The 17972-nt window shown below is 40.6% G+C and overlaps 2 protein-coding genes across 2 annotated transcripts in view; one reads left to right on the top strand and one right to left on the bottom strand.

Annotated features, from left to right (window-relative positions):
- mtap (methylthioadenosine phosphorylase) overlaps nt 1–11909 on the top strand; it is a 15297-nt gene extending 3388 nt beyond the window's left edge. The window contains exons 4-8 of the mRNA XM_070827644.1: nt 354–521; nt 5671–5773; nt 6428–6667; nt 9610–9732; nt 10636–11909. Coding sequence (XP_070683745.1) covers nt 354–521; nt 5671–5773; nt 6428–6667; nt 9610–9732; nt 10636–10674 — 673 coding nt within the window. The 3' untranslated portion in view covers nt 10675–11909. The remainder of the gene's footprint in view (nt 1–353; nt 522–5670; nt 5774–6427; nt 6668–9609; nt 9733–10635) is intronic.
- Nucleotides 11910–12858: 949 nt separating this feature from the next.
- Nucleotides 12859–15484, bottom strand: cdkn2a/b (cyclin-dependent kinase inhibitor 2A/B (p15, inhibits CDK4)). Its single transcript, XM_070827974.1, has 2 exons — nt 15037–15484; nt 12859–13827 (listed from the first exon to the last, which is right to left on the bottom strand). Exons 1-2 carry the CDS (start codon nt 15163–15165, stop codon nt 13576–13578), a joined length of 381 nt encoding a protein of 126 aa, XP_070684075.1. The 5' UTR covers nt 15166–15484; the 3' UTR covers nt 12859–13575.
- Nucleotides 15485–17972: the final 2488 nt, after the last annotated feature.

Below are 17972 nucleotides of genomic sequence, written 5' to 3'. Positions count from 1 at the left end.
AAACCACCTTTCTTCTCCATTCTGACACTTGGTTTGAACTTGAGCAGGTCCTCTTGACCATTTCTACAACAGAGTTTCGGCTCATTACGTATTTGCATGAATAAGCAGTTGAACAGGTATACCTAATGAAGTGGCCAGTGAGTGTATGAAAATGTGCTCTATTAGCACCATCTAGTGGATAAACTGTGAAGTTGTCAGATATAGTAGGCAGCTTGTGTTGTTGGCATCTCCTCAATGTGTCACTCCATCTAATAATGAGCTGCTTGTTAAATCCGAGCATATATCTCATATACGTTTGACCTAAAAATCACCATTAACGATGTATAACGAATGCTGCTTTTTCCTATCCTTAGACACGGGAGGCAACACACCATAATGCCGTCCAACGTGAACTACCAGGCCAACATCTGGGCACTGAGAGAACTGGGCTGCACGCATGTGTTGGTTACGACGGCCTGTGGCTCACTGCGGGAGGAGATTCAGCCGGGAGACATTGTCCTCATAGATCAGTTTATCGACAGGTGAGAGATATTGCGATATTGTCTCCTTCCAACATATGCGCAGAATGTATAGGAGAATTTCGGAGCATTTAAATTGTATTTCCTAATATGTATTTTAAAGTCACTGTCGACACTAGTCATTATAGTGAGGGGAATACTATTCTTTAAAGTGGTGTTAAAGTGAAAACATGATGTGTTTGCAAGAGCAGAAATATTCAGGCTAGAAAAAACAAGATTGCGTTTACCAGTGGCACACAGATATATTTAGATTGAGCTTAATGCAGAAACGTGTGTAGGAAGTCTGTCTCCTCTGGCTATTTTTCAGAACATGATTTCAGTTTCAGTGCCATTCCTCCTGTTTGTTCTCTGTGAGCTTATGACCCCCCCCCCCCCCCCCCGATCGCTGCCTGGTTCAGAAAAGTACATTTTTAGACGGTGAGCAATGTGGAGACATTAATTTGCCATTCACAACTAAAAACGCAACAGGCATTTCAAGACTCAGTTTTTCAGCCGAAGAACAGTCCTATTAGCCAGTAAATTTCACCCAGCTGGATGACGAACCGGGGCCTTTGCCTGCGGGCAACACAGAGTTAAACATTGTTTTCATTTGCGTACCACAGGGTGTCTACATGCATCAGCAAGTTAGATTTAAGACTTTATGACTTTTTAGTGCCACTGTTTAATTGAATTTAAAGCCAATATTGCAATAACAATTAACATGAAATCTGAAAATATAGTTGTACGAATGAATATGCTGACAGTTCAAAGGTGTAAGTGTGGCAAAATGGGAAGTAGTGGTTCAGTTAAAGACAATTTGTTGCAATACGTTGAAAATGAAAATATATTTGTTCTTAAAGAAATTAATCACTACACCTAACCCGGAGTTGCAGACGTCAAATGTGTCGCCAAACTGTAACAGGATGACGGAGACGTTTGAAGTCGACTCTGAAGTGATTTTGCCAAACATTAGATTTTAGACGACAGGCTTACAGCATCTAAATCAAAATCTTCAAACAGAATTTAAGACTATTGAGGCCTTTTATTTGTAAATGTGAATTCAAGGCATTTCAAGACTCTTTAAAGGACCTGTAGCCGCCCTGTACTACCCAACATACATACATACACAACATTCATGTCTTATCATAATCTGTGACTATGAACACCCTAAGCGTTTCCACTTATTTAAAGGTTTTGAACGTTTTTTGAAATCCAATCTGGAAAGCAACGCAGCACACCACAGCGTGCAGTTTATGCGAATAAAGCGGCCGCGTCGCTGATTTCTTATGAATGAAGCCCTCAGTGGGTTTCTGTTGCATAATTTGACCTTCTGTCAAAGTTTGTTATTGGCTGTTGTCATGTAATGTTTGTACAGGAGGTCTATTGTGCAAAAATGCAGGCGTCTTCCCACACGTCTCACTGACAGGATTCATGTTACTGTGTGACGAGGATGTCCAGATAGTTGAGTGAGAACTGGGGGGGGGGGAAGGACTTGACTCACCATGTTTGACACGTTTGTCAAAGCCGGTATTTGTTTACTATGATGTTCAATGGGAAGCAGTATTACCCTCGGCTAGTTGTTCTTCTCTTCTGTTGGGCTTTCAAGTGTCGTCGTTTGCTTAGGGCTTCAGTGACGGTTAAAAATGCCACCTATTAGAAACCATGACACCAATGTATTAACAGAACTCACGAACTTCGCTACAGAAATGGCTTTTCTAAACAGGCAGGGCTCCTTCCTGCCCGTCTCATGTTTCTTTCAGTGTGTTGCAGTCTCCGAGTTGTGAGAATTTCAGCCTTCAGTCCTCGTTCATTCACTTAACTGAGCTAATGTACACAATTTGTCGGCTTTCTTACTTACTTACTTTTTCGCTAGATTTTTAATTCCTGTGATATCAGTTTACATTGATTCACTGTGCTGTTAAGGTTTTTTGATGCTGCTCTTGATGAAAGTTCAGACGACTGATTCCTGTGTTTGTTTACATCTGTAATAAATATCCCTTTGTTGCAACAAGCCCTTTAAAATTGTCTATTTCCCCGCTTTTAACCACTTTAAGATCATTCTTCCTTAGAGAGGAGACGGAGAAAGAGATTCTCTCTTCTTCGCCGACATGGGAAAGCATATTTTCTCAGCAGCGTTCTGCCCTCCAGGCACATATACATACACATAACCGATGTGTAGCATGACCCTGTGGGAGTGTCGTGCTCAGTTAGCTGATTGCACAAATTACATTAAATGACTCAACATGTGCAGTGAAGAGGTGTTGTTTTAAATAGGGTGGCTATGAGTGGGCACGCAGCTGGTTGAATTGAGATTAGTAGTAAACTGCCGTGCCACAGTCGTGTCAGTGTGTCCCCGTGCACACTTGTGTACAGCCACATCACGCTGCCTGTGGCCTGTGGCTTTACTCGCCTGTGTTAGTGGAGCTGATGAATAGGCTCAGCTACCCAGCCTGTAGCACAGGCAAGATCTATTTATCAGAAATGAGGAAGTTGCTTGTTGGGACTTGTTCAGACTTGTCCCAGAGCATGTGACCGCCTGTTTCTGAACACTGTCTTTACTTTTTTTTTTTTTTTTTATGTCACCTCTGTACTTGGTTTGTTGTGGGTCAGTGCTACTGGCTTTATAGCGTTTTAAGAATAACTGACTCACAGTAAGATCCTCCTAGTTTAACCCTACATTTACATTCGTTGCATTTGCAGTTTCACTTTGCTTAGTATGACAGTTTGTTCTTGGTATTTGATAAAAGTGATTTGAAAAGACATACTGGCCAAGTGGCACCTCAACAACATTAACATTTAACTGATCTGTTTTTCATGCTACCATTAATGTTTGTTTAAAATTGTATCTGTGATTAAAATCTGAATTAATGTATATGTATATGCACATTTAAAAAGCTCAAACAACTACTTAAAAAATTCAAATGCCCTAATAGAGTAATGTTCTTTATTTGTACATTCTCATTTAAAAAAAATAACCTCTGTATCTGCTTTACTTACAGTGATTTGTCATAAATGACAACATACACATAATAACCATGTCCAGATATTACAATTATAAATATAATTTGTAGTTAGATCTCGCTGTAGTGTTTTTTCTTTCTTTTAAGTTTTAGACCTTTCAAATGGCGAGCTGTACTTCAGACCTGATATGATGGAGTTGTGTTGGAAGTCGCTGTTGGAGTATTTGCTGTTTATGTCTCATTCCTAGTTGTCCACAGCATATTTAGCATTTTTAGGGATAATTTGAATATTTGATTATAGGCTGTGGGAGCTATTCTTTGCAACAATGATTCTGAAATGACTTTGCTAATGAAATACCAGGCCAAGATAACTCGATTTGTGTAGCATAAGCAGCCGTTGTACACCGCTCACAGTTTATCCCCCACACTGTTGTTATTGATTTTTTTTTTTTTTTTTAGCAGAGTGGAGCTGCAGCTGGCTCAATCTATTTAAGACTTTAGTCTTCCAATGCCAGGGTTATGAGTAAGCATAAGGTTTGTCACTTAGATTACTGCTGATGGAGACATGTTTTGGATGCCTAGCATAATTGTGTTATGACTGGGTATTCCCTGGGAAAATAGAGGTGAACCAAAGCTATGCCAGGAATCAGCACTACTGACACATCAAAACAAAAATTACCTCATTTCATAATGATCTATGCACCTTTTAATATAACTGAGCCCTCGACAAGAATTCAGTGTAACAAGCTCAGAAGATAAAGCCGTCTCCTATGTGTTCCCTACCGTCTCAAGAAAGAGCTGAAGGGAGGCAGCCGGCGCTGACTCAGCAGGACGGCCATTGTTAGTGTGGTGCAAGAGACCAGACTGCTGCTGTTCTCTGTTGGGGTTTTTTTTTTTTTTTTTATAGCCCTGCATAGCTGTAAAGGGACTGTTCATAACATGATAAATAGCTAAATGATGATGTGATGGCCGCTCCTGCAGCCACACAGCTGATTTGGATAAAGTCGGTAGCCGTCCTGCACTTAACTTTACAGTTTACACCTAATGGTTTACTTTCTCATTACATTCACATTGCACATACATCAGCAAACAGAAAGGATGACACAGTTTTCTTTATACATCATTCTCAGTTTATTTAGTATTGTTGGCAGTACATTAGTTTCTATTTGTAGTATGGGCGTAGACCACAAGCCTCATCACGATATGATATTGGAGGATCTTACCAAGTTTGCCACAAAACAAATTTGACTCTATTCAATCCAGCGGCCTGCGATCGAACATCATATGCCCATTTAAAGCAATCAGTTAAATTCAGAGCAGCTCACAAAAAGCTTCCCCCACCATCTAATATTTATACATGATTCTTGAGGTACCAGTGGGTGCGGAGGCTTTTTTCATGTGCTGTATCCTCATTCCTCATCAAGGAGTGTGTGTATGCCTGAATGACTATATGTTTGTGTATGCTGTACACACACTTTTTCTATTTTTATTTTGAAATAACATTTTTCAGAAAGTTTGGGGGTTTTGTTTTAATTGTTAGAATATTCTTACTACAGTCTAATTGTCCTGTTTTGTTTTATTCGTAGCTTAGTTTGTCTTTGTTTCTCTGTAGTCTGATCGGCCATTATACATGTTCCCTCTGTGCTCAGTTTGTTAGGTCAGTTTGGTCGTGGTTAGTCTGCTCAGTTTGATTCAGTTTGTGTTGTATTGAGCTAACATTCTGTTGAGTTGACCTGTTTTTTATGGGCCCAGACCTTTTATTGTGTATTTTGTTCATTGTTTTTCTGCATTCTTTCCTATTTCTATAATCCTATTGTGAAAATCTACCTGTGACTCCTCGTGCCTGCCTGCCTGGAAACTGCTCAGCCACTCTAATAAACCTTTAGATTCACTAAAACCTGGCTGCTTTAGAAGATTTCAGACAGGCAAATTGGTATTCATGTTACATGTGACACTAAGAACTCTAACTTTGCTCCTTGGTTCTTGTTATCATTAGTGTTCATGTTGACGATGTTTCCTACTCTTGTTTTGTCTACTCAATCATTGGTGAACACATTTGCTCTTTCAGTGCTTTGGCATGCTGATTGTCTGCTCTGTTTTTCAGTTAGGTTTTTCAACTTTCTTTTTTTTTTATTGGCCTGACAAAGTAAAATGTTTTTTTTTAAATGTAGAATTTATTTTAATATTTCCTGTTTCCTGCTCCATTTTGCCAGGACGACCAAGAGGGCTCAGACGCTGTATGATGGGCAGCCCACCAGTCCTCCCGGGGTGTGTCACGTCCCCATGGCTGAGCCTTTCTGCACCCGCACCAGAGAGGTGAATCTTTTATTTTGATTCACAAAATTATTCTAAAAAAGAAACGTACATTTAGCCAACACCAACTTTAGCCTCCCCACAGTTGACTCACAGTCACTGTCAAATACTCCTGCACCATGATATGAGTTGGCCCAACAAGAAATGACTTGAAGTGTGGGGAAAAGAGGAGGGGTTTGTTTTTTTCTACTCACTTGAGTTTGTAGCCTTGTAAAGGCATCCATAAACAAAAAACATATGAGCGGTGGCATACAAAAATAATGGATAAGGCATAGGTTAACAATTTTCTGTGGTATAAATTACATTTATTGATGTTTTTTTGGCATTTTCTCATTGACTGTGTAACTGATTAGTATACAATTTTCATTACTTTTATTACTACCATTCAATTTTTTGGACAATATACTTAGAAAGTAAAATAAAGTACTGACAGCGAGATTGCTCTTGACAGTCTATTTAGATTGTTTATATTGAAAAAAATGTTCACAGAAAGTTGTAGGTCCACAAAAACCCATCATGCAGCCTTTTATATGTCTGCCTCTCTGCAATAGACTGAAATAGATCAGCAGATACCACACAGCATAGCAGATGTTGTTTTATTGTTTCAACAGTAGAGAATACTCTGTGGAGACTGTTACTAACTCTGTCCTGCTGCAGGTTCTGATGGAGGTGGCGCGGAGCCTGGGGATTAAGTGCCACGAGCGAGGGACTATGCTGAGCATCGAGGGGCCCCGCTTCTCGTCGCGGGCGGAGAGCCTGATGTTCCGCCAGTGGGGTGCTGACGTCATCAATATGACCACTGTGCCAGAGGTGGTGCTCGCCAAGGAGGCCGGCTTGTGCTATGCCAGCATCGCCATGGCAACAGACTACGACTGTTGGAAGGAACACGAGGAGGCGGTGAGTGGCAGGCTGGAGGTCGTAGCAGACGTTTTTATCACTTTGATGTCTCTCCTGTCCTTGTTTGATCCTTGTGTGCGTCATCGTCGGCAAAGGGTGATGCACGGTTGGTGCACTTCGTCCCTGTTCTGTTTATCTGTCCAGCCTGCAGTAACACACTTAACTGTCACTTGCTTTTATTTGCCTTGCACGTCTTTTTTTACTTTTTAGCATTCAGTGTACCATCTTTTAAATATAAAGCCATGAGCTGGATACCAGCAGGCTACTAACATTAGCTAAATTGTATGATTTATCCATTGTGAATGGCATCATAACTGGTCATCTGATTATCTAATCAGCCTTTACTAAGCTGTGGAGATGCCAGATGATTTATAATTTTGCTAAGGCTAGTACATAATTAGACAACCAGCTGCTAGCTAAGTATTTCAAACTTGGTGGTTTCATTTTTGAAGTTGCTCCTCTGTCAATCTCACCAACACGATTATAGCCTAATCCACGCATAATCATAACCGTCTGGAATAGCCTTCCCTCGAAATCAGAAAGTGACTTTTTCAGGAGCATAAATTAGGGACCACGGATATAAATAATTTTGCTTATAAAACAAAACTGGCAAAGTTCACCTGGTTCACCAAACTCCCTTCTAATATGTGTTAAATGAAAGGTTTGTTAATCAGCTATATGTGTGTGCATTTCTAATTTTCACAGTGCTAAGGGTACTTTTTTTTAAAAACATTTAAAGAATTAAAAAAAAAAAAAAAAAGGATTGCACAAGGAATGTATACCACTATCATTGAAACCAAGGGCTGGTACGCCAGTGATTCACAAAGTAAGCCCCAGGACACACCCACTGGCTCGGCACCAGACAAGAATGTGCAGGTGTGGACCACCTGTGCCAAGTGTGCAACAAAACAATTATTGCACAATTCTATCCAGTCCTCCCTTGTTGACTCCGAGCCAGCGCTGTGAATGCAACGCAACAAATCAAGGTCATTATCACTGATTGCTCTCACGGAGAAAAGTGTTGATGATGGCAGTCACGTGGTCAAAGGTGTACCAGGCTGAGAGGATTTACTACGAACAAAAGAAAATGTCAGACATCGTCTTTTGGCTGCTGTGATAGGACTCGTTATTGAATGGGTTTTTGTTTTCCTGAATACAAACCAACAATCAGTCAGTTAGGAAATTTAATGTGTGCTTTTCAAATGCATTCTTATTTGCTTTATTTTACTTTCATCGAGGGACTTTGGTGCTTTGATGATGATGCAGTTATCACAAGCTTGGTTTTTTTAACAAGCAGATTCTCTTGGTTGCACCTAAACAAAAGGAAACAAAAGGACCTTCATTTGTCAGGAGACTGACTTCAGTAAAGTCAGTAAATTTATAAAATAGTAAATTCATAAACTGATCAATCATATAGATATTGTTTGAGTACATATTCAGTGTCTCTAAAATAGTTTTTTGTAGTATAAAGTATTACTTTTCTTCCGTCCTCATGGAGCTGATTTACTGAAGAATGTTTAATTGTAGATGGGAACAAATGAGGAAGTCTTTCTTTTAATAGTTTGGATGTCCTCAAATGCCTTTCCTGCAATGTTGCTTTAAGTTTAAAGCATGAACATTATTGAGAGAAAAAAGGACTTTGTGTATTACATTTAATCGTTGAGGCTTTTGCACTCTGTAAGCAGACTAGAGTATCTGTGGCTTCTTACAGCTTCCGACTGACCGACTCTGTGTAAGACACTCTGGGTAATGCAGTTGATAGACTGCGCGTGGGCGAATCTTGGCTTATTTGTCACCGATCCAGCCCGACTCACAACTCTACTTCCGAGTTCCTGCAGCTGACCTCTTCCCCCTCCTGTTGCAGAACGCTCGCCACATCCTTCCGCCCCCCTCTCTCCCCTCCACCTCCACCCTTCCCTCCCAGCCTCATACTACCTTCTAGGCGCCCCCCCCCTCTCTCTCCTCGCCCTCCCCAGTCAGCCTGCCTGCCAGCCTCCGGTGGAAGCCCTGCCAGAGGAGGTTGAGTCACACTGAGTCATCAGCTTCACTGTCTTCATCCTGGCAAACGGCACAAAAACATGAACCTAGTCATTGAGTGTGACATGAAAACAAAGCACTCAAGGGAGGGGTTAATGAAGGTTACAGGAGGTAAACACAAGCACAGGACGGAAATAATGTTGTGACTTACTGTTTGTCTGGCTGAGTAATGTTGTTATCACATCATTTCATGCAGATATACCTCAATATTTCATCTTGACCAAGTGACCGAGGCCTCAGAGGATACATAAGCAGGCTTATTGCCCTGCTTTGATATTTATGCTCCGTCTCCATGTAATGATGTTAGACGTGAGTAATGTGGTGAGTTCCAGTGTCGTAGACGTAGCGAGTGAAGTGGCTCGAGATTCGCTGTGTCGCTAAGACCACATATTGACTGACTGGAGTGCAGGGCACAGCTGGCTGCTAGAAGGACAATATACTGATCTTCCCATCTGCACTGATTTTGAATTCTTTCTTATATGCGCTGCTGCTTCTGTGGCCGACTCACAGGTCGCAGCTGTGACAGCGATTTGAATAAACTCGAGATCAAACTGACATTCGCTTTCACCAGATCACTTTTTTCTGTCCAGGATTGAGCTGGAGCTCGTCTTTACATATTTAAACGTTTAGAATACAAATGTAGGTCATAACATTCTTATCACAACACCAGCTGTGGTTTTCCAGGGTTATGTCTTGCCTCCACACCGTGCAACGCTGCCACAAATGTCCTTCGAGATTTTTTTTTTTTTAGTTCCATACAGTGTTAGGTTACTTGTCAACCACAGTCTATGATGTCAACGTAATTTTCGGAAAATGCAAAGTGACTGACACTTAAAGGAAGTGAAATGCGCATCGCTGTAAGTGATCGTTATCACACGACGACTGTTTTTCTTCCCTTGTCCCAGGTCTGTGTTGACAACGTGCTGAAGACGATGAAGGAAAACGCCAACAAAGCCAGCAGTATCCTGCTAACTGCAATACCCCAGATTAGTCAAATGGACTGGGCCCAGACAATGAAGACCTTGAAAGTAAGTTCTCAACTTGACGATGATTCATTTCTGTTCAGTAAGTATGTGACTACGTTGTGAAACTGTTTTTTTTCTAACCTTTTCCAGCCAGCTATCTTGAACTGTGAGCTCATTTTTAATGTCTACTGCCTTCCTTAAACCACCTCCTTAAACTGTGTTTCAAAAGAATAATCTAAACTGTGTGGAGCATGACCACTCTCAAAGCACTACCCGTTTATCATCCGGTTATTATTATCATAAGGCCCAAGTGCCATAAGGGAGCAATGACGGCTAACCTCCATCTGAGAGGCCGACTCAGGCTGACTGTCATTGTGCTTTTTATAGTGGTATTCAAAGTAAAATTCAAATACAAGCTTCCATTTCACGTTAAAAGAAGCTCTTTTAACTTGAAATTGAAGCTTGTATTTGATAGCATGAAAACACACCACAGCTTTAATACATATGAACTAAACAAATATGTGGCAATAAAGGTAGTGAATATTTAATCAAAAGTGTATGCTTATTAACTGCTTTATAATAATGCATAAACTTTGAAATTACTATATTCATTGCACTTTGCAAAACCACACTGGCTACATCTTGCGTCTATTTGCAACAATACTTTTGAACACCCTTGAAGTATATTGAGGTTGCAGGAAGGTAAGTTGTAATATTTTATAGTATTTTTGGGGTTTAACGGGTACATCAGTTTAAAAAGAAACTTTAACAAATATTTTGAAGCATGTCCCCCGTTGTTTCTCTTCATCTTTCTAAGCACATTAATTTGCCTCCCTGGAAACGCTTGGCGTCTGACCTGAAACAAATGCTAGTCGACTTTTACATGATCTTAGTGCAGTTGCTGCTGCTGTACATGTGTGTGTGAGACGCGTGAGATTACGAGCTCTTCTGTTCCCTCTGTTACAGTCAATGGCACAATCTTCGGTAATGTTACCAAAACACTAAGTACGCAGAAAAGAATGACGTAGAAAAGGATACGGATCGTAGACACCACCCATGCTGACACGGACAACACACCCAAACGCCGCCTGTGGATTTATCATCAGTGAATCACAAGAAAGTGCCTCACATAAACAACGCATGAGCTCTGTCTGCAGCTGGAGTTTAATTTTTTTTAATTTTGGATTCAAAATGCCCATGAACCCCCCAACCCCCAACCCCACCACCTTTAACCCTTCAGATTGAATCACAGGTCACTCTTTTTCTCTGGAACACTTCTCCATGTAGTCACTCATTGTTTTCTGTCAGGCCCTTCAAACGTTTTAGGTACAAAACATTTGAACAGATCAACAAAAATTCCTCTTAAGATTTTACCTGATATTTTTTGTGGATTTATATTTTTGTGGTCTGTTCAAATTTCTATATTTGTTGCCTGTAAACCATTGGTGTCTTTATTCCTGTTTTATTATACACACATACACACACACACACGGACCTAATAAAAATGTTTTGCAAGTTTAGCACATGAATACTCTGTGACTGCCTTAGTTCAACCTAATATTATATTTTTTAGGGCAAACCTGATGTTGACCATCTTTGTTGGATTCACTCAGGTAAAATAATTCAGATGTCTGGTACACTTCAGTAAAAATTTAGTTGGGTTAAAAGGTATCGTCATTGATACTGGGAAGGTCTCAATCTTTGCTTAGCAGGGCACACTTTTTATATTTTGCGGGCTACTTTCACTTTCATTTGCTCTTTGTGACTGTTTTGTATTTCAAACCCAGTAAAAACAGCAGTTAATTTAGAATAAGATCTGCACTGTGCATGCACACGGTTTTTCCAGCTAAATCAGCTTATTGACAGTATTTAAGTAATTTTGAGAAACGTGTAGTGACTGCATTTATTGACTTAACGACTGAGAAGAAAGGACATTTTTGCACACCAAACTGTTTTGATATACTGTAATCCTCTTCATCTAATGCAGTTCACATTTTTGTAGGAGTGCCAGCCCTTCTGCTACTACCCACTTGTTCTCTTAAGTTTCCTCTTTTGCTGCCTCGTCTTGTCTCAGCTATATTAATACATTATGCAGCATAGCTCAGTAAAAACTAAAGAAATCTAAGGTCAGGCTTTTACGTTGTTGACATAGACTGTATATAAGACTCTTTTTTTTTTTTATACAGTCGATGGTTGTTAGTAAATCATTAAAATCTTAAAGCACCTTGAACTGGTTGAATCAATCTTCTGGTTTGCAGTTAACACTCAAAGGTTTTATTCAGCACATGCTCATATGATATGTGCGGTGAAATGACGGGTGACTGTGTTTTAAAAAGGCCAGTGTTCAATGAAGTATAAGAATAAAAAAAAAAAAATGTAATGGATAAAGTAATAGTGCATTTATATCCCAATGAAATGAAGGATCAGATTTGAATTTCTGGCCTTGAGGGAAAAACAAGCTTCATGTGTGACATGCTGAACAGGATTTATTGTTGAGATAAAAACTCTTTGCCACGTTGATGATTAAACGTAAGACCGCAAAGGCTGTACACCGGATCCATGTGTAGATGTTAAGCCCCACACTTCAGAAGAGACAAAACAAGTGTACTTTATGTCCTTCCTGGTTTGGGGGACTTTTCTATGTGTTGTCAAACCTCACTTTGGTTTCATAAAGCCATAAAAACTGCTAGGCTTCAACTAAATTGGCTAATGTTTTACTCCAAAGCGTGGATGCACAGCCTATGTTATAAATCATGTTCGTATATTCAGAATTGTTTCTCCTTTCTATTTTTTTCTCTTTATTCTGACTGCGCCGCAGCAGTGCTTTGTACTCCTAACGACAGCCTATTCAGCGTGCAAATATAACTTGGCATTCTTTATATGGAAAAATCAGTTTTATACATAATTATTCAACACAGAAGTCTAATTTAGTGCTGCATTTATGTACCAACTCCTGTCAAATATAGCTGATAGCTTATAATATTTAGAATATGTACATGCATGTTTCAAGCCCATTTGAAATGAAAAAAAAAAAAAAAAAAATCGCCTCAAAGTGTTCACTGAACATAAATAAATAAATGATCATCAGCCTTGATCCTATTACTGGTGTGTTTAATAGAAAAATGACTCCCACATGAATTCAAATGCAAAGTCAAATACTCATTACATATTTTTTTTTTTATTCTCTTGTACCTATCAGTCAAACACCAAGAATAAATCTTACATTTTTTTTTTTTTTTATAAATTGCATAATATCTGAATATCATTTGTACAAACAAGAAACGGGACTCTGCAGAAGATAATGTTTGCAGAATAGGCTGTGTCTCAGTAGACACTAATGATCAAATGTGCAAAATATTATTATTGAGTAGCGCTTGAGTGCGATTTGGTTAAATATGTGACACGGAAAAATATTTAAAATACGGTAATCTGATCAGGATTGTAATGTAAACCAACGATAATAGCCTAACAATAAAATAAAAAAAAAACAATAAACTGTGCAAATAATATAATAAAACTGTACACTGTACTACATATTCCTTGTAGGCTTATCGGGGTATTTCATTGAGATAATGGAGGTTAAAATTGCAGTAAATCATGTGAGGGTCTCTGCAAACTGCGGCACTGCACAGCCTGACTTATGATCCTTCCAGACATATTATACTCGTGCTATTAGTCAGAGCAGCGACCCTACGGCTGTAGGCAACCTTGATTTCGTTAAAAATAAAATAACCATGCCTATTCAGCAAAAAAAAAACGGACAAATAAATAAAAAAATCAAACCAATTTACAGCAAAACAGTCTATATGCACAGTTTAGGCTGCAGGCCTCTTCAGGCCCCGGTTCTCACAGCCCCGGAGTCTACATCCAAAAACAAGCAGCAGGAAACAACGACGTCGCAGCATTTCACAGAGACTCCAGAAAGGCAACCACGTGTGTGTGGCCGTTGTCTCTGGCCAGATCGACAGGCCGACAGTTTGTGTTGTCCCTGGCCTGCGGGTCAGCCAGGAACAGCACCAGGAGCCGCACAGTGTCCACAAAGCCCGTCCTGGCCGCGTCATGCAGCGGGGTGGTGCCGGTGCGGCTGTCCGCCAGGTTGGGGTCCGCCCCGTGCTTCAGTAACACCTGAGCCACCGGGATGCTCCCCATCATCATCACCTTCGTAAGAATATAACTGTTAGAGTCTAATTTAATTTAATTTCTGAACACAAAGAGATCCGATTCATTTCTATTGAACCCCCATATCAAGCAAGAGCATCGAGGACCAGTGTGTGGATGCTTTTGAACTGCAATTTGATAATAGCAAACTGAATAATAATTCTTTTATTTATTTCTGTATTTTTTTTTACATTTGCAGATGCGCAGAGTTAACAGAGCCCACAGACGCAGGGTAAAGTGCTGTCCCACACGGATCACAATTTACTGTCTGAACTCGTGTTTTAATTCAAGAGGAAATAACAGAATGACGAGACACTGACAGCTTTGCTATTCCACATTTATGGCGCCAAAGCCAAATGAAAATTCGCCCCTAACGATTTGCGCAGCAGCCTTTTTTTTTTTTTTTTTTTTTTCAGAAACGTTTTCTTAAATCCTGAAGAGAAAATATATCCCATTAAATTAATCAACACACTCAGGAGGGAAGGAGGCTTGTGTTTTTTCCTCACTCCTGTACGTGATCACTTGCAAAGTCTGCATTTTGAGATGCACCAGCCTTTTCACTTTAATAAGACGACTAATATATAAAAAAATAATATTTCTGGGTTAAGATAATGCGCCGAGGACAACACTGGCTGTCAGTGGACACTGTTAGGATGTTAATTGTGCTCTTTTGTTCTCTGTAATAGCCTATTTTAGAGATAAAAGACCAGGATGGGCTATGAGACATTTTTGTGGGAGTTGGGGTGAGGTATGGGGGCCTGAAAGCGTTATTATATTAGGGATATTTTCTACTTTTAAGGCAGCCTGATTTAAAAACAATGCCGAGAGAAAATGAGTCATCCAAAAATAACAACATTGAGTGTGTCTGCAGTAACTCGTGCAGCCATCTAAAGGCTCTAAACAAACTTTCGTTTCATTCTTCTCCTTGATCATAAGTTGTATCAACCTGCTGCATTACTCCTAAAGTAAAACTAGATACTGCTTTTCCTCAACAAGCCGAAGTTTGATCCCTACAGACCGCGCGTCATTTTGAGATGCGTTGCTTTCCCAGTAAGTAAATAAGTAGCCTGGTTGGAAATGTCTCCCCAGTGGGAAACGCTGGTGGTCATTTGCAGAGGTTAATGGTGTGAACTCTGTTCGTGAAAAAAAAACATTTTAGTGCGTAAACGGGCTTTTATGTGCCGATGAGGCGCATCTGGTGGCACTGACCTGCAGAGCGGTTCGTCCAAAACAGTTCACTCCGTTAACTTCGGCTCCGGCCTGCAGGAGAAACTCCACATCGGCCGCGTTTCCCTTCGCTGCGGCTGCTGTCAGATCATCCTCGAGAGTCATTGTCATGCCCACAGACCTGCAGCGATAACCTCCGAGCGACAGATTGCTCTGACAGGTAGCCTGGTGATGCCTTTTTGAGGAACAGGAACGGTTTAAAACCACGCAGCGCGGCTCGATTACGCGCGGCTTGGTGTTGGCGTGCGACGGCTGATCTTCTACCGTCCGAGGCTCGTCACTTGGTCCGGGGCGCCGGTTGTCTGGGTCGGATACGTGAACCGTGCATCGCCAGTCCGGTGATCGGTCGGTGTATGTCTCGGCTTGTCTGTATTTTGAATGGGTGACGTCATTGTTGGTGCAGTGGCGCGATTGTGCGCATGCGCTGCTCCAATGGTTTTGACAGCACAAACAGCACATCTCGCTTCCCTCCGTTCCCCCTCTATCCTGCTCTGATATCACGGAAACTGACTCCTCCCGACAAATGTGACAACATCCCAACAAAGTCAAACTCCTCTCTGGCCCCGTGCATGTAGGCTACGGATTTTTAATCTTTGTCTTATTTCTTAGATTCTCATTTTTACTTCTTACTTGCAGGATCATCTTCTTTTTTTTTTTTTTTTTTTAATTATCTGTAAGAGCAATGGAGGGAGCCACAGGTTTAACAATGTAATTGCCAATTCAATTGCTGTGCACATGACAGATGAAAAAAAGCTTGTAAAAAGAAGCTGACTAAGCAATCTGAGGTCGATTTTAATAGCAGTTCTGGAGCTTCATTGCAGAGTTTGCATCTGTAGCACACTACAGATGTTCACATTCACATATTTTCCCTCCAAACGTGGATCCAAAATTAACAAGGAGTGCTCAAAGTGCTCTGAGAAAATGGAAATTTGAGAATTTACAGTTCCCTGGCAACTGAGCTTCAGCTGATGAAGATCATGTGATGTGATCAAAAGCCCCAGAAGTGCTACTGAGTGCACCTTGAGGTGAGATTTGTCAACTGTGACTGATTTGTCCCTAAAGCATCCGCCACGGCTGGATTCATTTGCTGGGAGTCCCTGGGACAAGACTGAGGTGCTGGGCCCCTATTACCGACCGCCCAGGTAGTAAACAGCACAGCACAAAATGTGAGAGCATTGATGGGTGTGTCTTGAGGTACTGGTGATGAAATTTGAGCAATACGTGCCTGGGCTGATACATTTAGTTGATGGGTTAAAACAAAGCAGAGTTTAAGGGAGATCACAATATTTACAATGAAAGTCAGGAGTCTTAGGGTGGATGACTCTGGGTGCCTCATTTACAACTCTGGAAAGTGATCACAGCGGCAATCATTTTGTGCTCTGTTGCATTTGTCATAATGCAAATAGTAGAATTATCCTGTTAACGTACTAAATAATCTACAGGGAATTTGCACTTGTGTGTATTTGACTGACTGATGCACCAATTTGTTGGATGACAAAAGTCGAGCCAGGCTCAAATTGCTTGCTGGAGGACTCTGTTTTTTAGGCAGAGCTAATGTATGTCTGAGCGCAGCTTTAAGCCCTGTTCCTCCCACTCTGTCTGCAAGGATTTCAGTGATGAAATATCAGCTCCGGGTCTGCTGTGAGGTTGCCTGATCAAAAGTAAATGGCGAAATAATGAAAGAGTAGAAAAAATTTAACACAGGGTTTCTCTGATAACACAGGCCCGGTCTCAAGGCCCTAGTCACGTTAGTTGTGCTTTACTCATGCATATTCACAAATCAAAACAAATTTTCATCTAAATTGGTAAAAACAAGTTGACACTTCCTCCACAAGCTCTGAGCTTTTCTGGTCTCCTGAAATTCTGGGACTTGGTTGATAATCCAAACTCTGGTTCAGCTCCAAAATACCTGAAAAATACTAAACAGCAAACGACATTCTCAAGAATGAGACACAGCAAATGTTTTGTCATCTGTGATGAAGTGAAACAAACCAAAATAAAAAAAAACTGGTCAGTTTTTGCTGAGCAGACTAAAATAGATTTTTAACAGGGTGCTGTTTATGATCGCTGATTTGTGTTAACAGAGTGGTGGACCAAATGCGTCATCTCAATAGAGGCCTTTCACAAAATGACTGGAATGCCTGCCTGTCTCCGTGATGGAAGAGACAGCAGCTGTTGTGTGAAAATCAGTGGTCGCTATAATATTAATGCCTAATAAATATAGGACAAAATGTAACAATCGTGTCATAGTGAAACCGTAATGTCATGCTTGTGATCCAGTAATTACATGTGGCCATGCTGGAGGAGGCAGAGGACCTCTGTTAGGAATGTAACCTGTAATTAATCAGTAAATGTGTGTTTTGTGAGGTGAGAGGTGGGTAGACTAGACTGTTTGTCGTAGATGGAATAACAGTCTATTCTGTATCAGAATAAGATACACCATGTTTGTCATTAGATTGAATGTGGAGTGACACTGGGCTTAGACTGAGGACGCTTAGTTTTGAGATGCGATTCACGACAGCATTCTTGATTTTAAGGAAGATAAAAAAAAAATGGTTTAGGATTCATTTGAGACAGATACATTAGTACCCTGTCCTGGCTTGCGTATGACTGGCCTGAATGCACTGAGCGAGGGCAGTGCTTGTGTTGTGTGTAGTTATCATCTTATCTTTGCCGAGACAAAATACGTACAAACCCTTCAGCCTCCACATCTTTAGGAATAGGCCTAATGTCTCTTTCAAAGCATGACGCACACAGAAAGTCATATGACTAGACTGATTTTATTTTAAAGATGTTGATTATTCAGCATGGTTGTGGACAGACGAGTAGTTCCTGATTTCAGTCTTTGTGTGAACAGTGCTGAGCGATGCTGCATTCAGACACGTAACCACCCACGTTAAAACAGTAACTAAAACCAT

Source organism: Pempheris klunzingeri, chromosome 3 (genome assembly GCF_042242105.1).
Source record: "Pempheris klunzingeri isolate RE-2024b chromosome 3, fPemKlu1.hap1, whole genome shotgun sequence".
Classification (NCBI taxonomy): domain Eukaryota; kingdom Metazoa; phylum Chordata; class Actinopteri; order Acropomatiformes; family Pempheridae; genus Pempheris; species Pempheris klunzingeri.
This window is presented reverse-complemented; position numbering and strand designations above follow the sequence as displayed.

Excerpts from the sequence above, each read along its gene's own strand:
- cdkn2a/b (XM_070827974.1), bottom strand. The coding sequence starts at position 15,165 with ATGACAATGACTCTCGAGGATGATCTGACAGCAGCCGCAGCGAAGGGA. Across the intron at positions 13,828-15,036 it reads TTGGACGAACCGCTCTGCAG|GTGATGATGATGGGGAGCAT; the intron begins GTCAGTGCCACC and ends ATTCTTACGAAG.